Here is a 15,329-nt window from a genome sequence, read left to right on the forward strand (position 1 = left end):
TAGTCAGGTTCAAAGTTCTCCCCTTGACAATCTGGTGACCAGTCACCAGATTATTGTCTTGCCTTTGTTCAGATCATTCAAATATCCTATCACCTTTTGTAAACTCTTAGGTTTTCACTGTATTGTATAGTTAAGCTTTTTTAAACATCTTCAGTTGAGGTAAGATAATGACATCAATTAAGACAGTCTCTTAAAGAATGATTAAGTTGGTTTTCTTTTTTTTTTCCTAAAAGATTTTTTTTAAATAACCTTAAAGCTCTCTAGGTTAAAGGCTTTTGAGCCAAGAAATCACATTATCATGGGAAATAATACAGAAGATAGTTAAAACTATTCTTGTATACTACTTTTAAAAAATAATATAAAAAATATATTTTAAGAGACAAGGACTTGTTTGCTGTGTTGCCAGGCTGGTCTCAAACTCCTAGGCTTAAGCTATCTTCCTTCCTCAGCCTGCCAAGTGGCTGGAATTATGGCATGAGCCACCACACCTGGACTAAAAATAAATTTCTGATTAAGTAAAGTAATACTACATGAAGATCCAATCCATATGAATTCAGTTTGGTTCATAAAGCATATTAATGTCTCTAACATATATTAATGTCTATAATACTTACATTAATACAGTTGGGTCAGTGAAGTAAAAAGGAGCATTTAATAAAGTTGAGGAATTGTGCTTTTTGTTATAAGACAATGTTTTCAGATTTCTTTACAAATTATGTCAATAAATGTTTTGAGATTGGGTTTTAAAAGCCAGTAAGTATGGGGGAGAGCAAGATGGCGGCCGAGTAACAGCTTCCCTGCAACTGGGCACCATGAGTCTGGGGAGATAAGACTCCAGGCATCTCTGGCTGGTGGGATCTGCCTATAATCATCCCTTTGAGGATACAGGGAGTCAGCAAGAGACTTATGGACCCGAAGAGGAGGACAAAAACAGTGGAAAACTGGCATGGGAACTTAAAGAACAAGAGGAAGTGAAAGGAAAATTAGGGCAAGGAAACAGATAAAAGAAATCACTCATGAGGAAGAATCAGCAGAAAATTCCAGGGAACATGAAGAACCAGTCCAGAGCAACCCCTCCAAGGGACCATGAGGTAGCTACTGCAGAGGATTCTACCTATAAAGAAATGTTAGGAATGGGGGGTGGGGCCTTGGTGTGTGTCACACTTTATGGGGGCAAGACATGATTGCAAGAGGGACTTTACCTAACAATTGCAATCAGTGTAACCTGGCTTATTGTACCCTCAATGAATCCCCAACAATAAAAAAAAAAAAAAAGAAAGAAATGTTAGGAATGACAGAAAGGGAATTTAGAATACACATGATGAAAACAATGAAGGAAATGATGGAAACAATGAAGGAAACTGCTAATAAAGTGGAAAATAACTAAAAGGAAATCCAAAAACAGAATCAAGAGATGAACGATATGAAGAATACAGAAAGGATATAGCGGAGCTGCAGGAACTGAAGCAGTCAATTAGGGAACTTAAACATGCAATGGAAAGTATCAGCAACTTTCTTCTGCATAGATCATGCAGAAGAAAGAATTTCGGAGGTAGAGGACAAAGTTCTTGAGATAACTCAGATAGTTAAAGGGGAAGAGAGACAAAGAGAGAGACAAAGCAGAACGTTCACTGTCAGAATTATGGGACTTTATGAAGCGTTCCAACATACGAGTTACAGGAATCCCAGAAGGGGAAGAAGAATGCCCCAGAGGAATGGAAGCCATACTAGAGATTATAAATGAAAATTTCCCGAATATCACCAAAGATTCTGACGCACTGCTTTCAGAGGGATATCGGACCCCAGGTCGCCTCAACTCTAACCAAGCTTCTCCAAGACACATTGTGATGAACCTGTCCAAAGTCAAGACAAAAGAAAAGATTCTGCAAGCTGCCAGAAGTAAGCACCAGTTGACCTACGGGGGGAAATCCATCAGAGTGACTGCAGACTTCTCTAATGAAACTTTCCAAGCAAGAAGACAATGGTCATCTACCTTCAATCTACTTAAACAGAACAATTTCCAGCCCAGTATTTTGTACCCTGCTAAGCTAAGCTTTAAAATTGATGGAAAAATCAAATCATTTACGGATATACAAACATTGAGGAAACTCGCCGCAACAAGACCAGCTCCACAGGAAATACTTCAACCTGTTCTACACACTGACCATCACAATGGATCAGCAGCAAAGTAAGAACTCAGAAATTAAAGAACAGAACCTAACCTCCACACTGATGCAAAAGATAAAACTAAGCAATGGACTCTCACCAAATAAGATGAATAGAACACTACCACACTTATCAATTATCTCAATAAATGTTAATGGCTTGAATTCCCCACTGAAGAGACATAGATTGGCTGACTGGATTAAAAAACACAAGCCATCCATCTGCTGTCTGCAAGAAACACACCTGGCTTCAAAAGACAAAGTAAAACTCCAAGTCAAGGGTTGGAAGACACTTTTTCAGGCAAATGGCATTCAGAAGAAAAGAGGAATTGCAAACTTATTTTCAGATACATGTGGATTTAAAGCAACTAAAGTCAAAAAAGACAAAGATGGTCACTTTATATTGGTCAAGGGAAAAATACAACAAGAAGACATTTCAATTCTAAATATTTATGCACCCAATTAAATGCTCCCAGATTCTTGAAACAGACCTTACTCAGTCTGAGCAATATGATATCTGATAATACCATCATAACAGGGGACTTTAACACTCCTCTTACAGAGCTGGACAGATCCTCTAAACAGAAATTAAACAAGGATATAAGAGATTTAAATGAGACCCTAGAACGACTGTGTTTGATAGACGCATATAGAACATTCCATCCCAAAGATAAAGAATATACATTCTTCTCATCAACCCATGAAACATTCTCCAAAATTGACCTGGGACACAAAACAAATAGGAACAGAAAAAAAAGAATTGAAATTTTACCTTGTATCTTCTCAGACCATAAGGCACTAAAGGTGGAACTCAACTCTAACAAAAACGTTCAACCCCACACAAAGGCATGGAAATTAAACAACCTTCTGTTGAATAACAGATGGGTGCAGGAAGAAATAAAACAGGAAATCATTAACTTCCTTGAGCATAACAACAATGAAGACACAGCTACCAAAACCTGTAGGATACTGCAAAAGCAGTTTTGAGAGGAAAATTTCTCACTTTAGATGCCTACATTCGAAAAACAGAAAGAGAACACATCAACAAACTCACAAGCCATCTTATGGAATTAGAAAAAGAAGAACAATCTAAGCCTAAACCCAGTAGGAGAAAAGAAATCTCCAAAATCAAATCAGAGGTCAATGAAATTGAAAACAAAAGAATCATTCAGAAAATTAATCAAACAAGGAGTTGGTTTTTTGAAAAAATAAATAAAATAGATAAACCATTGGCCAGACTGTGAAATAGAAAAGTAAAATCTCTAGTAACCTCAATCAGAAATGATAAAGGGGAAATAACAGCTGATCCCACAGAGATACAAGAGATCATCTCTGAATACTACCAGAAACTCTATGCCCAGAAATTTGACAATGTGAAGAAAATTGATCAATATTTGGAATCACACCCTCTCCTTAGACTTAGCCAGAAAGAATTAGAGCTCCTGAACAGACCAATTTCAAGCACTGAGATTAAAGTAACAATAAAAAATCTTCCAACCAAAAAATGCCCTGGTCCAGATGGCTTCACACCAGAATTCTATCAAACCTTCAAGGAAGAGCTTATTCCTGTACTGCAGAAATCATTCCAAAAAAATTGAGGAAGAAGGAGTCTTTCCTAACACATTCTATGAAGCAAACATCACCCAAAACCAGGAAAAGACCCAACCAAAAAGGAGAATTTCAGACCAATTTTACTCATGAATATAGATGCAAAAATTCTCAACAAAATCCTAGCCAATAGATTACAGCTTATCATCAAAAAAGTCATACATCATGATCAAGTAGGTTTCATCCCAGGGATGCAAGGCTGGTTTAACATACGCAAGTCCATAAACATTATCCACCGTATTAACAAAGGCAAAAATGAAGATCATACGATCCTCTCAATAGATGCAGAAAAAGCATTTGATAAAATCCAGCATCCTTTTCTAATTAGAACACTGAGGAGTATAGGCATAGGTGGCACATTTCTTAAACTGACAGGCTATCTATGACAAACCCACAGCTAATATTTTACTGAATGGGGTAAAACTGAAAACTTTTCCTCTTAGAACTGGAACCAGACAAGGTTGTCCTTTGTCACCTTTAGTATTCAACATAGTGCTGGAAGTTCTAGCCAATACAATTAGGCAAGACAAGGAAATAAAGGGAATCCAAATGGGAGCAGAGGAGGTCAAACTCTCCCTCTTTCCTGATGACATGATCTTATACTTAGAGAACCCCAAAGACTCAACCACAAGACTCCTAGAAGTCATCAAAAAATACAGTAATGTCTCAGGATATAAAATCAGTGTCCACAAGTCAGTAGCCTTTGTATACACCAATAACAGTCAAGATGAGAAGCTAATTAAGGACACAACTCCCTTCACCATAGTTTCAAAGAAAATGAAATACCTAGGAATATACCTAACGAAGGAGGTGAAGGACCTCTATAAAGAAAAGTATGAAATCCTCAGAAAGGAAATAGCAGAGGATATTAACAAATGGAAGAACATACCATGCTCATGGATGGGAAGAATCAATATTGTTAAAATGTCTATACTTCCCAAAGCAATCTACCTATTCAATGCCATTCCTATTAAAACACCAACATCGTACTTTCAAGATTTGGAAAAAATGATTCCGCGTTTTGTATGGAACCAGAAAAAGAACCATATAACTAAGGCAGTTCTTAGTAATAAAAATAAAGCTGGGGGCATCAGCATACCAGATTTTAGTCTGTACTACAAAGCCATAGTGGTCAAGACAGCATGGTACTGGCACAAAAATAGAGACATAGACACTTAGAATCTAATAGAAAACCAGGAAATGAAACTAACATCTTACAACCATCTAATCTTTGATAAACCAAATAAGAACATACCTTGGGGGAAAGACTCCCTATTCAATAAATGGTGTTGGGAGAACTGGATATCCACATGTAAAAGACTGAAACTGGACCCACACCTTTCCCCACTCACAAAAATTGATTCAAGATGGGTAAAGGACTTAAATTTAAGGCATGAAACAATAAAAATCCTCCAAGAAAGCATAGGAAAAACACTGGAAGATATTGGCCTGAGGGAAGACTTCATGAAGAAGACTGCCATGGCAATTGCAACAACAACAAAATAAACAAATGGGACTTCATTAAACTGAAAAGCTTCTGTACAGCTAAGGAAACAACAACCAAAGCAAATAGACGACCTACACAATGGGAAAGGATATTTGCATATTTTGAATCAGACAAAAGCTTGATAACTAGGATCTATAGAGAACTCAAATTAATCCACATGAAAAAAGCCAACAATCCCATGTATCAATGGGCAAGAGACATGAATAGAACCTTCTCTAAAGAAGACAGACGAATGGCTAATAAACATAGGAAAAAATGTTCATCATCCCTATCTAGCAGGGAAATGCAAATCAAAACCACCCTGATATACCATCTAACCCCAGCGAGAATGGCCCACATCACAAAATCTCAAAACTTCAGATAGTGGAGTGGATGTAGAGAGAAGGGAACACTTTTACACTGCTGGTGGGACTGCAAACTAGTGTAATCTTTCTGGAAGGAAGTATGGAGAAACCTCAAAGTACTCAAGCTAGACCTCCCATTTGATCCTGCAATCCAATTACTGGGCATCTACCCAGAAGGAAAAAAATCCTTTTATCATAAGGACACTTGTACTAGACTGTTTATTGCGGCTCAATTTACAATCACCAAAATGTGGAACAACCTACATGCCCACCAACCTAGGAATGGATTAACATAACAAGCTGTGGTATATGTATACCATGGAATACTATTCAGCTATTAAAAAAAAATGGAGACTTTACATCCTTCGTGTTAACCTGGATGGAAGTGGAAGACGTTATTCTTAGTAAAGCATCACAAGAATGGAGAAGCATGAATCCTATGTACTCAATTTTGATATGAGGACAATTAAGGTCACAGTGTGGGTGGGGGAAGGGGAGAGCAGAGAAAGTAAGTAGGAGGGAGGGGTGGGGAAAAGAATTGCAGAGAGAGGGAAGGAGGGAGGGGAGTGGGGCCTTGGTGTGTGCCACACCTTCTGGACAGGATTGCAAGAGGGACTTTACCTAAAAAATGCAATCAGTGTAACCTGGCTTATTGTACCCTCAATGAATCCCCAACAATAAAAAAAAAAAAAAGAAAGTCAGTAAGTATGATTTTGTCTGTTGTGCTCCTATGCATAAACAGAATACTCAATACACACATGCTGTCTCTCTCCCAATTCCATTCTTAAAATTCATAGAAAATAACAATATTGTTTTTGAATAGAGAAATATAAGTCTTACACCAAGGCCCCACCCACCTCCCTCCTTCCCTCTTTCTGTTTCCCCCCCATAACCATAATTGTCATTAATTGTCCTCATATCAAAATTGAGAAATATAAGTCTTAAAGAGCCATTCAATAAATGTGTATTGAACTGAACGTTTATCAAGAATCCTAACATCATTTTAACCAGAGTCTCTTTATCTTTCTCTCTAGTTATAAATAAAGCAAAGATGTTATCAGCTGGGGTCACAGATGCAGTTTTGAAATTTCTTAAATCTGAAATGCCTCCGGTTCAGTTCAAACTTTTGGGAACATTAAGAATGTTAATAGATGCACAAGGTAAAAGAAATATTTTCCAAGTTACCTTTTTGGCATGGTAGTCTTAATTTGCCTGTAGTTGGAAAAGACTTGTTTTTTAGCATTCAGGATGATATAATCATAAAATAAATGGCAGATAAAAAGTAAAAAGTTGGTTTTAGAGCCTTATGCACTAGTCCCCATACTTGTTACAATTGACTTTAAGTGGAAATTAACATTGTATCCCTATTTATTAGTACATATAATCCTGGTTTTAGGTTGGTTGGTGATCACTTCCTTTTTTTTGTGTGTGTGTGTGTGATTTTTTTTTTGGCCGGGGCTGGGTTTGAACCTGCCACCTCCGACCTATGGGACCCGCACCCTACTCCTTGAGCCACAGGCGCCGCCCAGTGATCACTTCTTGAGAGGTTTTTGTGTCTTGGCATCGTATGCGTGTTTTTGCCTTGTCTTCTGCTTTGCCAGTCAAAAATTTTAAAAATTTGTTTTGTACACAAGAAGAAAACATTTTCTATTTGCAAAAGCCCTGCTAGGAATGAATTATTTTATTATTTCTGAATTCTTAACCCTTTTCTATATTGATTGCTTAAGTCTTTCTAAAAACCCTTTCATTACAACCTGCCAGAGTATTACTACAGAGACTGTCAGGCTTAATCAAAAGAATATGATGTTGTTTATTTTTGTATTTTGTATAAAGGTTGACAACTTTATAGAAAAAAAAAAAAAAAGCCAAATAGCTCATCAGATAAGGAGTATTTTCGGTCCTTGCTTGAATACAATTGTTACGTTTTTAGATATGTAATTTGTCTTCACACTCTTCGTGTCCCTACCAGTTATTTCAGCCTGTTGCCTATGAGTGCTTCATTCCTTTGTGGTTTTTCTTCTTTCCTATAGCAGAAGCTGCTGAACAACTGGGAAAGAACGTTAAGTTAGTGGAGCGTTTGGTAGAATGGTGTGAAGCCAAAGATCATGCTGGTGTGATGGGAGAGTCGAATAGACTGCTCTCTGCCCTCATACGGCACAGTAAATCAAAGGTGGGTTCCAGAGGAAACTGTTCATGAGGAAATGTTAGAGAAGCTCTTTGGGAAGGTAACCCAGCATTGCAGAACATTGAGCTTTTTTTTATTTAGTTCTGTTTCATAATAGCTAAGAGTAAGGCTTTGGAATCAAACAGATGAGTTCAGATTTTATCTTTACCATTTAAATGGTCAAGTCTCTTCATATCTCACTATTTTAATATAAAAACTGGGATAATATTTACCTGAAGGTATTGTGAGGAGTCAGTGAGATCTTGTATAAAGTATACACAGCTGGTACCTGGGACATTGAAAGCACTCAATAAATGAAGGCTGCAGTTACTGCTCTTATTTTTATTTTTACCACCACCATTATCAGCAGCATCAGTGTCAACATTTATGTGGTGGGCACTGACCATAGTAGCTACTCATGTTTAGAAATTAAATGATATAACTTACAAAGTTGGACAAAGTCTGTTCTCACAGCACTCTCCAGCACAGTAGCTGTCCAGCCATATCGTAGATAACCAGTGAATGAACAAATGAGCTACGTGAAAGACTTGAAAGATTACAATGGTGGGAACCCAGGTCAGCAGTTCAGCAGCCAACTTAGTATCTAGATTATATGCCTTGTATTGTTTTATACTCTCTTTTCTAAGGTGATCCTTTTGATCATTTCACTTGTGGTATGACTTCAATAGTGACAGTATTTGAGAAGAAAGTCAGTTTAGAACCCAAATCCTCTAGCTATAGAACAGATTTTTTTGAAAGATGGTAAGAGAAAAAGCTTACAAAGGAAAGTTTTCCTGGCCTTGTGTAAATCTCTTTCATAGCTATACCAGGTAGTTAGCCACAGGAATATTCTTCCCCATCCGATGGTAAATCTTGAAATCTTTCCCTGGGGAAAAGCAGCTGTTAGCCATGACCTTCCTATTACCTGTCTCAGACAGATCAGCCTAAAAAAGCATGTATATTTTCACTAACACAAACCTAGGACCAAAAAATATGTTGGCAAGATGGAAAGTATCAAGAAAAGAATAGTAAAATGACCACCTTTTCCATCATAACTGCTTTCTCATGCCCATTTGTTTAGTTAACAGTTAATATTCAGGTACTTGTAGTGTAAATATTATAAAATACATTGTTACTTTAAAACAATTAAGGGTCTGGTAAGGGGACAGATATAAAAATATCTAGCTTAAGTACAGAATTAAAGCCACATCACCCTTCAGGATGATCCTGAGGAAAGAAAGACCAACACTCTCTGGGTGGTCCGGGTGGTGTCATAGAAGGGGTCATGTCTTAGAGGTTAATTAACTAGGAATATCTCAGGAAGGGACGGGAAAGAGGGAAAAGCCTTTTCAGGCAAAGACAGTAGTGTACGCAAAAGTACAGAGATGTGAAACAGCATAGTTTTAGAGGAAAACTACAAATAAATGAATATTGCTGAAGCATGGAGTGCACAGAGACAAGGCCAGAGAGGAGGACAGTTGGGAACTGAGATGAATTATATGCCAAATTAAGATACATGGATTTGATTCTGTAGTAAGTCAGGAGCTCTGGAGTAAGTTTTAGGCAGCGGGGTGCCATTTCTTGGTTTTCATTTAGAAGGATGACTAGGGTTTAATGAGACATGTTTCTGGCATCTGAATTTTTCAGCTCTCAGATATGTTCCCATTACATGTGGTAATAAAGCTGACGAAGCCTTGATTAATTCAGTACCTTCAGTCATCTTCAGTACTTTGAAGACTGTACATTTTGTTCAGTATCAACTAGCAGAATTACATAAGCAACCCGTTAGTGGACACACAAATGTTTACATGGGAAGATGCATCCCAACTTTTTAGAAACAACTGGATTTAGAAGCAGAAACTATTTAAATGCTAACAGTATTAAACTGAGATTTGAAGATTTTTAGGCTCTTCTGTGAATGTCATTTATCACAGATATTCCTTTGCTTCATCTGCCCTCCCACTTCTTCCCCACCAACATAAAGGTTTTGAGCATCTATTACCAGGCAGGTTCTTTGAAAGGCAAAAACTATGGCCTAGTACTTTAGTGGGGCATGTGAGTGTGACAGACAATTTGAAGTGACAGAAGACTGCAACTTTATAGTTGCAGGTTTACAGTTCAGTTTTCCCCCCCTTTGTGCATCTTTCCTACAAATGGGAGTACATGTCTGCTGAGCAGTAGTGGGAACCTTGATTCATGTTTTAATGATCAGAACTATATGGTGTGTTAATCGTATGAGTGCCAGGTCAGAAGTGTTATTTAAATTATTTCTCAGCTTAACCAACGATAAAGTGAAATCGATGGTACTGCTGAGCAGCAGTTCTCAAAATTGGTTTTATCAAATAATAAACCCAGCAAATCTTCCACAAAGAAAAAGTGTTTGTTTTATGGTCAGATCCATTATGAAAGTAGTATATTCCCTTTCTTTGTCTTTAGGATTCACAGCACACATTAGTACTGCTCTACATAAACCTCCTTAATTTTAACTCCACTAATTCTCAAACTGTTTGATCATGGATCCTTTTTGCAAGTGGCATCTTTTAACATTACACTGGATGTGCTTTGGAAAAATGCTGTTGTAAATAAGCTTTCAAAATAATTCAACACTAGGTTAAAACTTGTACACTCCTATAGCTCTTTAACCAACTGTTGTGAATCACAGCTATCTCCTCTGAAGATCATACTTTATCCTGAATTCTATCTTAGAGTCTAACCCTCCAGAAGTTGGCACGGACTCACAGGGTTTCAGGTGCTTAGTCATCTCAGCCATATGCAGCGTATTCCTGTGCTTTTGCCATTAGTCAAATTCACATCTTCCCTTGAAAGAGTGCCCTAGTTTAGAACTTCTGACCAACCAGCTACACCTTCCAAATATAGATATCAAAAATGGCAAAAGAAATACAGTTTGATCACATCTATAATCCCAGTACTTTGGGAGACCAAGGCGGGAGGATCACTTGAGACCAGGAGTTTAGGACCAGCCTGGGTAACACAGCAAGACCCTGTCTTTATAAAAAAAAAAGTAATAATGTCTGCCAAGAGCTGTGGCATACAGCTATAGTCCCAGATAGTTGGGAAGTTGAGGCCAGAGGTTCACTTGAGCCTAGGAGGAGTTCAAAGCCACAGTGAACTATGAGGATGCCACTGCATTCCCACATAGGCCACAGAGCAAAACCCAGTCTCCAAAAAGAACAACAAAAAACAGAAATATAATTTGCCTCCACCCTAGAAATATAAAAACTCTATCCTATTAAAGTAGGCACTTTCTTTACCCTTTAAGAATAACATTCTTCATCAATCAAGCTATTCACTTATCCAACAAACATTTAGTTAAATCCCATACTGAGAAGGCTTTTGATGATACTGTCTTTAAAAGAAAGTTTTTGTTAAGTGGCTCACTAGCTCAATTTTATAAATTGATTATCTCAAATCCAAGCCTATATCAAAACGTTCCATTATTATACATTACTATACAGTTTTCAACAAAGTCTTAATCTGGATTTATTTCAGTAACCAAAGGCAAATAGACTATACATGCTAAAGAGGTGAAATTGTTAGCATGGATAATATGTGTACCCAAACTTAGCTTTCCATAAGTAAATCCTTTGAGAAATAGAACTATAAAATAAAAAGTTGTTTCAAACTTCATGAAACATCTTCAGAATTTTTAGAGACTTTACAGAGAGGCGTCTAGGATTTAAAGGATTTCCTAGAGAACTTTTTCCTATCTACATCTTCATTTTATTTATTGTAAATAAAGTGATTGAGAGAAGTTAAAATAATCTCTAAATTAGTTTTAGAAGTTCATTGTTTAAAATTATTTGTAATTCTCAGATGAACCTGTTGCTCTAACTGATGCTAACATACTTCATTTAAAAACAACACCTGGAAGTTAAATGTAACTTTAAAATACATTCATAGGGGCGGTGCCTGTGGCTCAAGGGAGTAGGGCACTGGCCCCATATGCGGGAGGTAGCAGGTTCAAACCCAGCCCCAGCCAAAAACTGCAAAAAAAAAAAAAAGATCTGCTTATGAACTGATGGAGACTACATACATTCATAGACCCTCTTCAAATCACATTAAATAACTGCCTGTGGATGACAAGTCTGAATTTAGTACAAATACTTTTCTATTGACCATGGATGGCTAAGAACATGAACCCAAAAAGATGCGAATCTAAGACACAAAATTATAAAAACACTAGATGAAAGTATAGGAAAAACTCTTAATTTTTATCAGCCTAGGGAAAGAATTTATGAAGACAACCCCACTGGCAATTCTGGCAGCAGTAAAATAAGTAAATGGTACCTGATCAAATTAAAGAGTTTTTCCATAGCTAAAGACACATAACTAAAAGACAACCTCCTGAATGGGAAAAGGTATTTGCATGCTACCCATCTGACAAAGGGCTGATAACCAGCTTCTACAAAGAACTCCAGCAAATCAACAAGAAAAAATTAAACAACCCAATTAAAAAGCAGGCAGAAGACATGAACAGGAACTTTTCTTGGGAAGAGAAACTAATGGCTAACACACACATGAAAAAAATACTCATTATCTCTAATCATCAGAGAAATGCAAATCAAAGCTACACTGAGGTATCTAGCCCCAGAGAAAATGGCTTACATCACTAAGTTCCAAAACAACAGATGCTGGCATAGATGAAGAGAGAAAGGAACACCACTTTAGTGGGACTGCAGACGGTTGCAGCCTCTGGGGAAGGCAGTATGGAGATTACCCAAAGAGCTAAAAGTAGATCTATCATTTGATCCTGCAGTCCCTTTACTAGGAATTTACCTAAAGGACAAAAAGGCCTTCTATCCTAAAGACACTTGTACTTGAATGTTTATAGCAGCACAATTTACAATTGCAAAAATGTGGAAACAATCCAAGTAAGCTTTAACAAAGGAATAAGTTGTGATATATGTATACCATAAAATATTATTCAGCCATAAAAGAAGACAGAGTTTATGTATCTTTTACAACAACCTGAATGGAATGGGAGATCATTCTCTTAAGTGAAGTCTCACATGAATGGAAAAACAAACACCACATGTACCCAGTACTAAACTGGAACTAGTAGATTAACACCTACAAGCTCAAGTGAGAGAACTGAATGAAATTCAAGCAGGGAGGAGGAAAGGGAAGAAAAGGTTGGATGTAAATTCCCACCCAACAGGTATACCTGGGTGTAGAACACATCTACAAATCAGACTTTAACCTTACAAAGCAAACTATGGAATCAAACTATTTTTACCCACATGAATCTGAAATTTTCTTTAAAAAAAAGAGTAAGAGCCCAGTAGTCAATTTTACCTTATTCTCCCATATTCTATCAGGTGAAGGGACTCCACAGAGTAACTATTCAGTAAACATTTGTTGAAGTAGTTGGAGATAGAGCAGAAATTTTGGAAGTAAATATTCAGGTATCTATTCCAGAAGAGTGAGATTGAAGAGAAACTATGCTTGGACTTAAGAAGGAGGTCCTTTTTCTTTCTGATGTACAGATTTCTTTTGTTCATTCCCTGTTCTTCCTCCTACCACACTGGACTTTTCAGGGTAAATCAAAAAATAGAGAATGAAGTTGCTCATCTTAGCACAATAACTAAGAAAATGCCAGGAAGGCTATGTTAACCAGTGTGATGAAAATGTGTCAAACGGTCTATGAAAACAGTGTATTGTGCCCCAGGATCACATTAATGTACACAGCTATGATTTAATTAAAAAATAAAAATAGAGAATGAAAGGAGAGTCCAAGGATTTTCGTTAGCTAAACTTGTCACTGAGTAAGCAATAAATTGGGGGGTTAGAAAAGGCTTTTAAAGGTAGTTTCTCACTTTCTAAAAGAGGTTGATGGGAAACAACTTTTGGTAGCCAGAACCCAGGCTACCTTAGCTCTTAGACTGTACAGATACAGGATGTCGGAGCACTAAACAAGTTTGGGGCTCAAAGCAAAGATAATGTCTACAAATAGTCTCCTTTAAAAATTCACATCATGTGGGGTCATAAAGGAAGACTTTTTTCAAATATTTCAATAAATACCTTTGAAAAATATTTCTAACTATACTTAGTTTTATATCATTGAAGGTGTCTTGGAGAAGTTACTTTTTTATAATATCCAGAACTTCAAATTATTAAAAATAGTGAAAACTAGCTAAGAAAACTACTTTTAAATTGGGATTTGCCACTAAATTACATTTAGTGCAAGTTCTAAGACAAAACCCTCAATAGGTTGAAGACAAAACTGAGTACCAGAAATAAATGTAACCACTTTTTTCATCTAACTTTGAAAGATGTGTATGATTTTATGTAATAACTTTGTAATGATTACAAAAACCTATGCGATAAATATTTAATATTGTTCCAACAACACAGATGATGTCACCGACATGAGAGGATTGGTAATGTGCTCAAAGTCAAAGGGATTTATGAATCCAGAGCCCATTCCTCCTCTGCCTGGAGAGGGGACAGCGATCTAGGCACCATGAGAATGAGAGCAAACACAGAATTTGATTCAAGTTCTGTTTAGTTCCTTTTCATGTAATTCATTTCTCATATTTGTAAGACCAAACCAAAAAGTAAAAATTACTTTAAAAATTTTTATAAAAGCTTTACCTGCAGTGTCTACAGAACCTGGCACTATTGGAAAATTAAAAAAAAAAAACTATCCAAGCTTTATTCTCTTTAGTTGATCCTGAGGTAGGTTAACATTTGGGGCAGTAGCACCTTTATTTCTTTACCTTTGGTAGCTAATAGCCCTCTCTGTTCCTTCATGTGAACTGCAATTGCAATGGTCTTTTCCATTTAGGCAATTTAAGTTGTCATCCTTTGATGAATTTATTTAAAGCTAAAAGCTTTTTCCTTTTCTTCGGTGAAGGAAAAAAGAGTTATGGTTAAATGAAATGACTCATACAGGACGCTGTCACAAAACCACTCAACTCAACAGTGAATTGACTCATTGTAATGCACTTTCTTTATGTTTAAAATTAGTTTATAATTTCGTGATATTTATTTATTGTAGGATGTAATTAAAACAATTGTACAGAGTGGTGGCATCAAGCATCTAGTTACTATGGCAACTAGTGAACATGTAATAATGCAGAATGAAGCCCTTGTTGCTTTGGCATTAATAGCAGCTTTAGAATTGGGTAAGTACCCTAGTGACAAACTTATTTTCTCCTATTTTTATCTCGGATGAAAGGAAGCTCAGGAGTGGAATTGAAGCCACACAGAACCTTGACTGGAAGCATTTTTCTAATGTCTGTCCATACCTGTATCTGCATATAGGGAAATTTATGTATAGGTTGTTATCACAGCTGTCTCCTTGGGTTGTGCTTTTGGGCAGTCCTTTAAGGTTAGTTTATTCCAAGATATGGCCACTTAGAGAACATAGAAAACATTCTCAGCAAGCTTCACATAGAAACCTAACAATATTTAGAATGCAACAGCAAGTGAAGACTCGGCTACTCTTCCAGTAACGACTTTCTCTTCCCTTGCTGGGGGTCCTAATACCAGTTCTCTCTTGCTGATCTCCTTCGCTG

General features: G+C 36.9%; 1 protein-coding gene and 1 long non-coding RNA gene across 6 annotated transcripts in view; one reads left to right on the forward strand and one right to left on the reverse strand.

The window, feature by feature from the left end:
• The window catches only part of RAP1GDS1 (Rap1 GTPase-GDP dissociation stimulator 1), a 149,203-nt gene that overhangs the window by 128,918 nt on the left and 4,956 nt on the right, over positions 1-15,329 (forward strand). For 4 of the 5 annotated variants that reach the window (XM_053553540.1, XM_053553686.1, XM_053553380.1 and 1 more), the window contains 3 exons: positions 6,659-6,784; positions 7,655-7,794; positions 14,810-14,936. In XM_053553540.1, the coding sequence (XP_053409515.1) occupies positions 6,659-6,784; positions 7,655-7,794; positions 14,810-14,936 (393 nt within the window). The remainder of the gene's footprint in view (positions 1-6,658; positions 6,785-7,654; positions 7,795-14,809; positions 14,937-15,329) is intronic. The other variant, XM_053553460.1, reaches the window with a different exon arrangement.
• LOC128560194 (uncharacterized) overlaps positions 1-15,329 on the reverse strand; it is a 112,577-nt gene that overhangs the window by 70,731 nt on the left and 26,517 nt on the right. The window lies entirely within an intron of this gene.

Source organism: Nycticebus coucang, chromosome 1, assembly GCF_027406575.1.
Source record: "Nycticebus coucang isolate mNycCou1 chromosome 1, mNycCou1.pri, whole genome shotgun sequence".
NCBI classification, from domain to species: domain Eukaryota; kingdom Metazoa; phylum Chordata; class Mammalia; order Primates; family Lorisidae; genus Nycticebus; species Nycticebus coucang.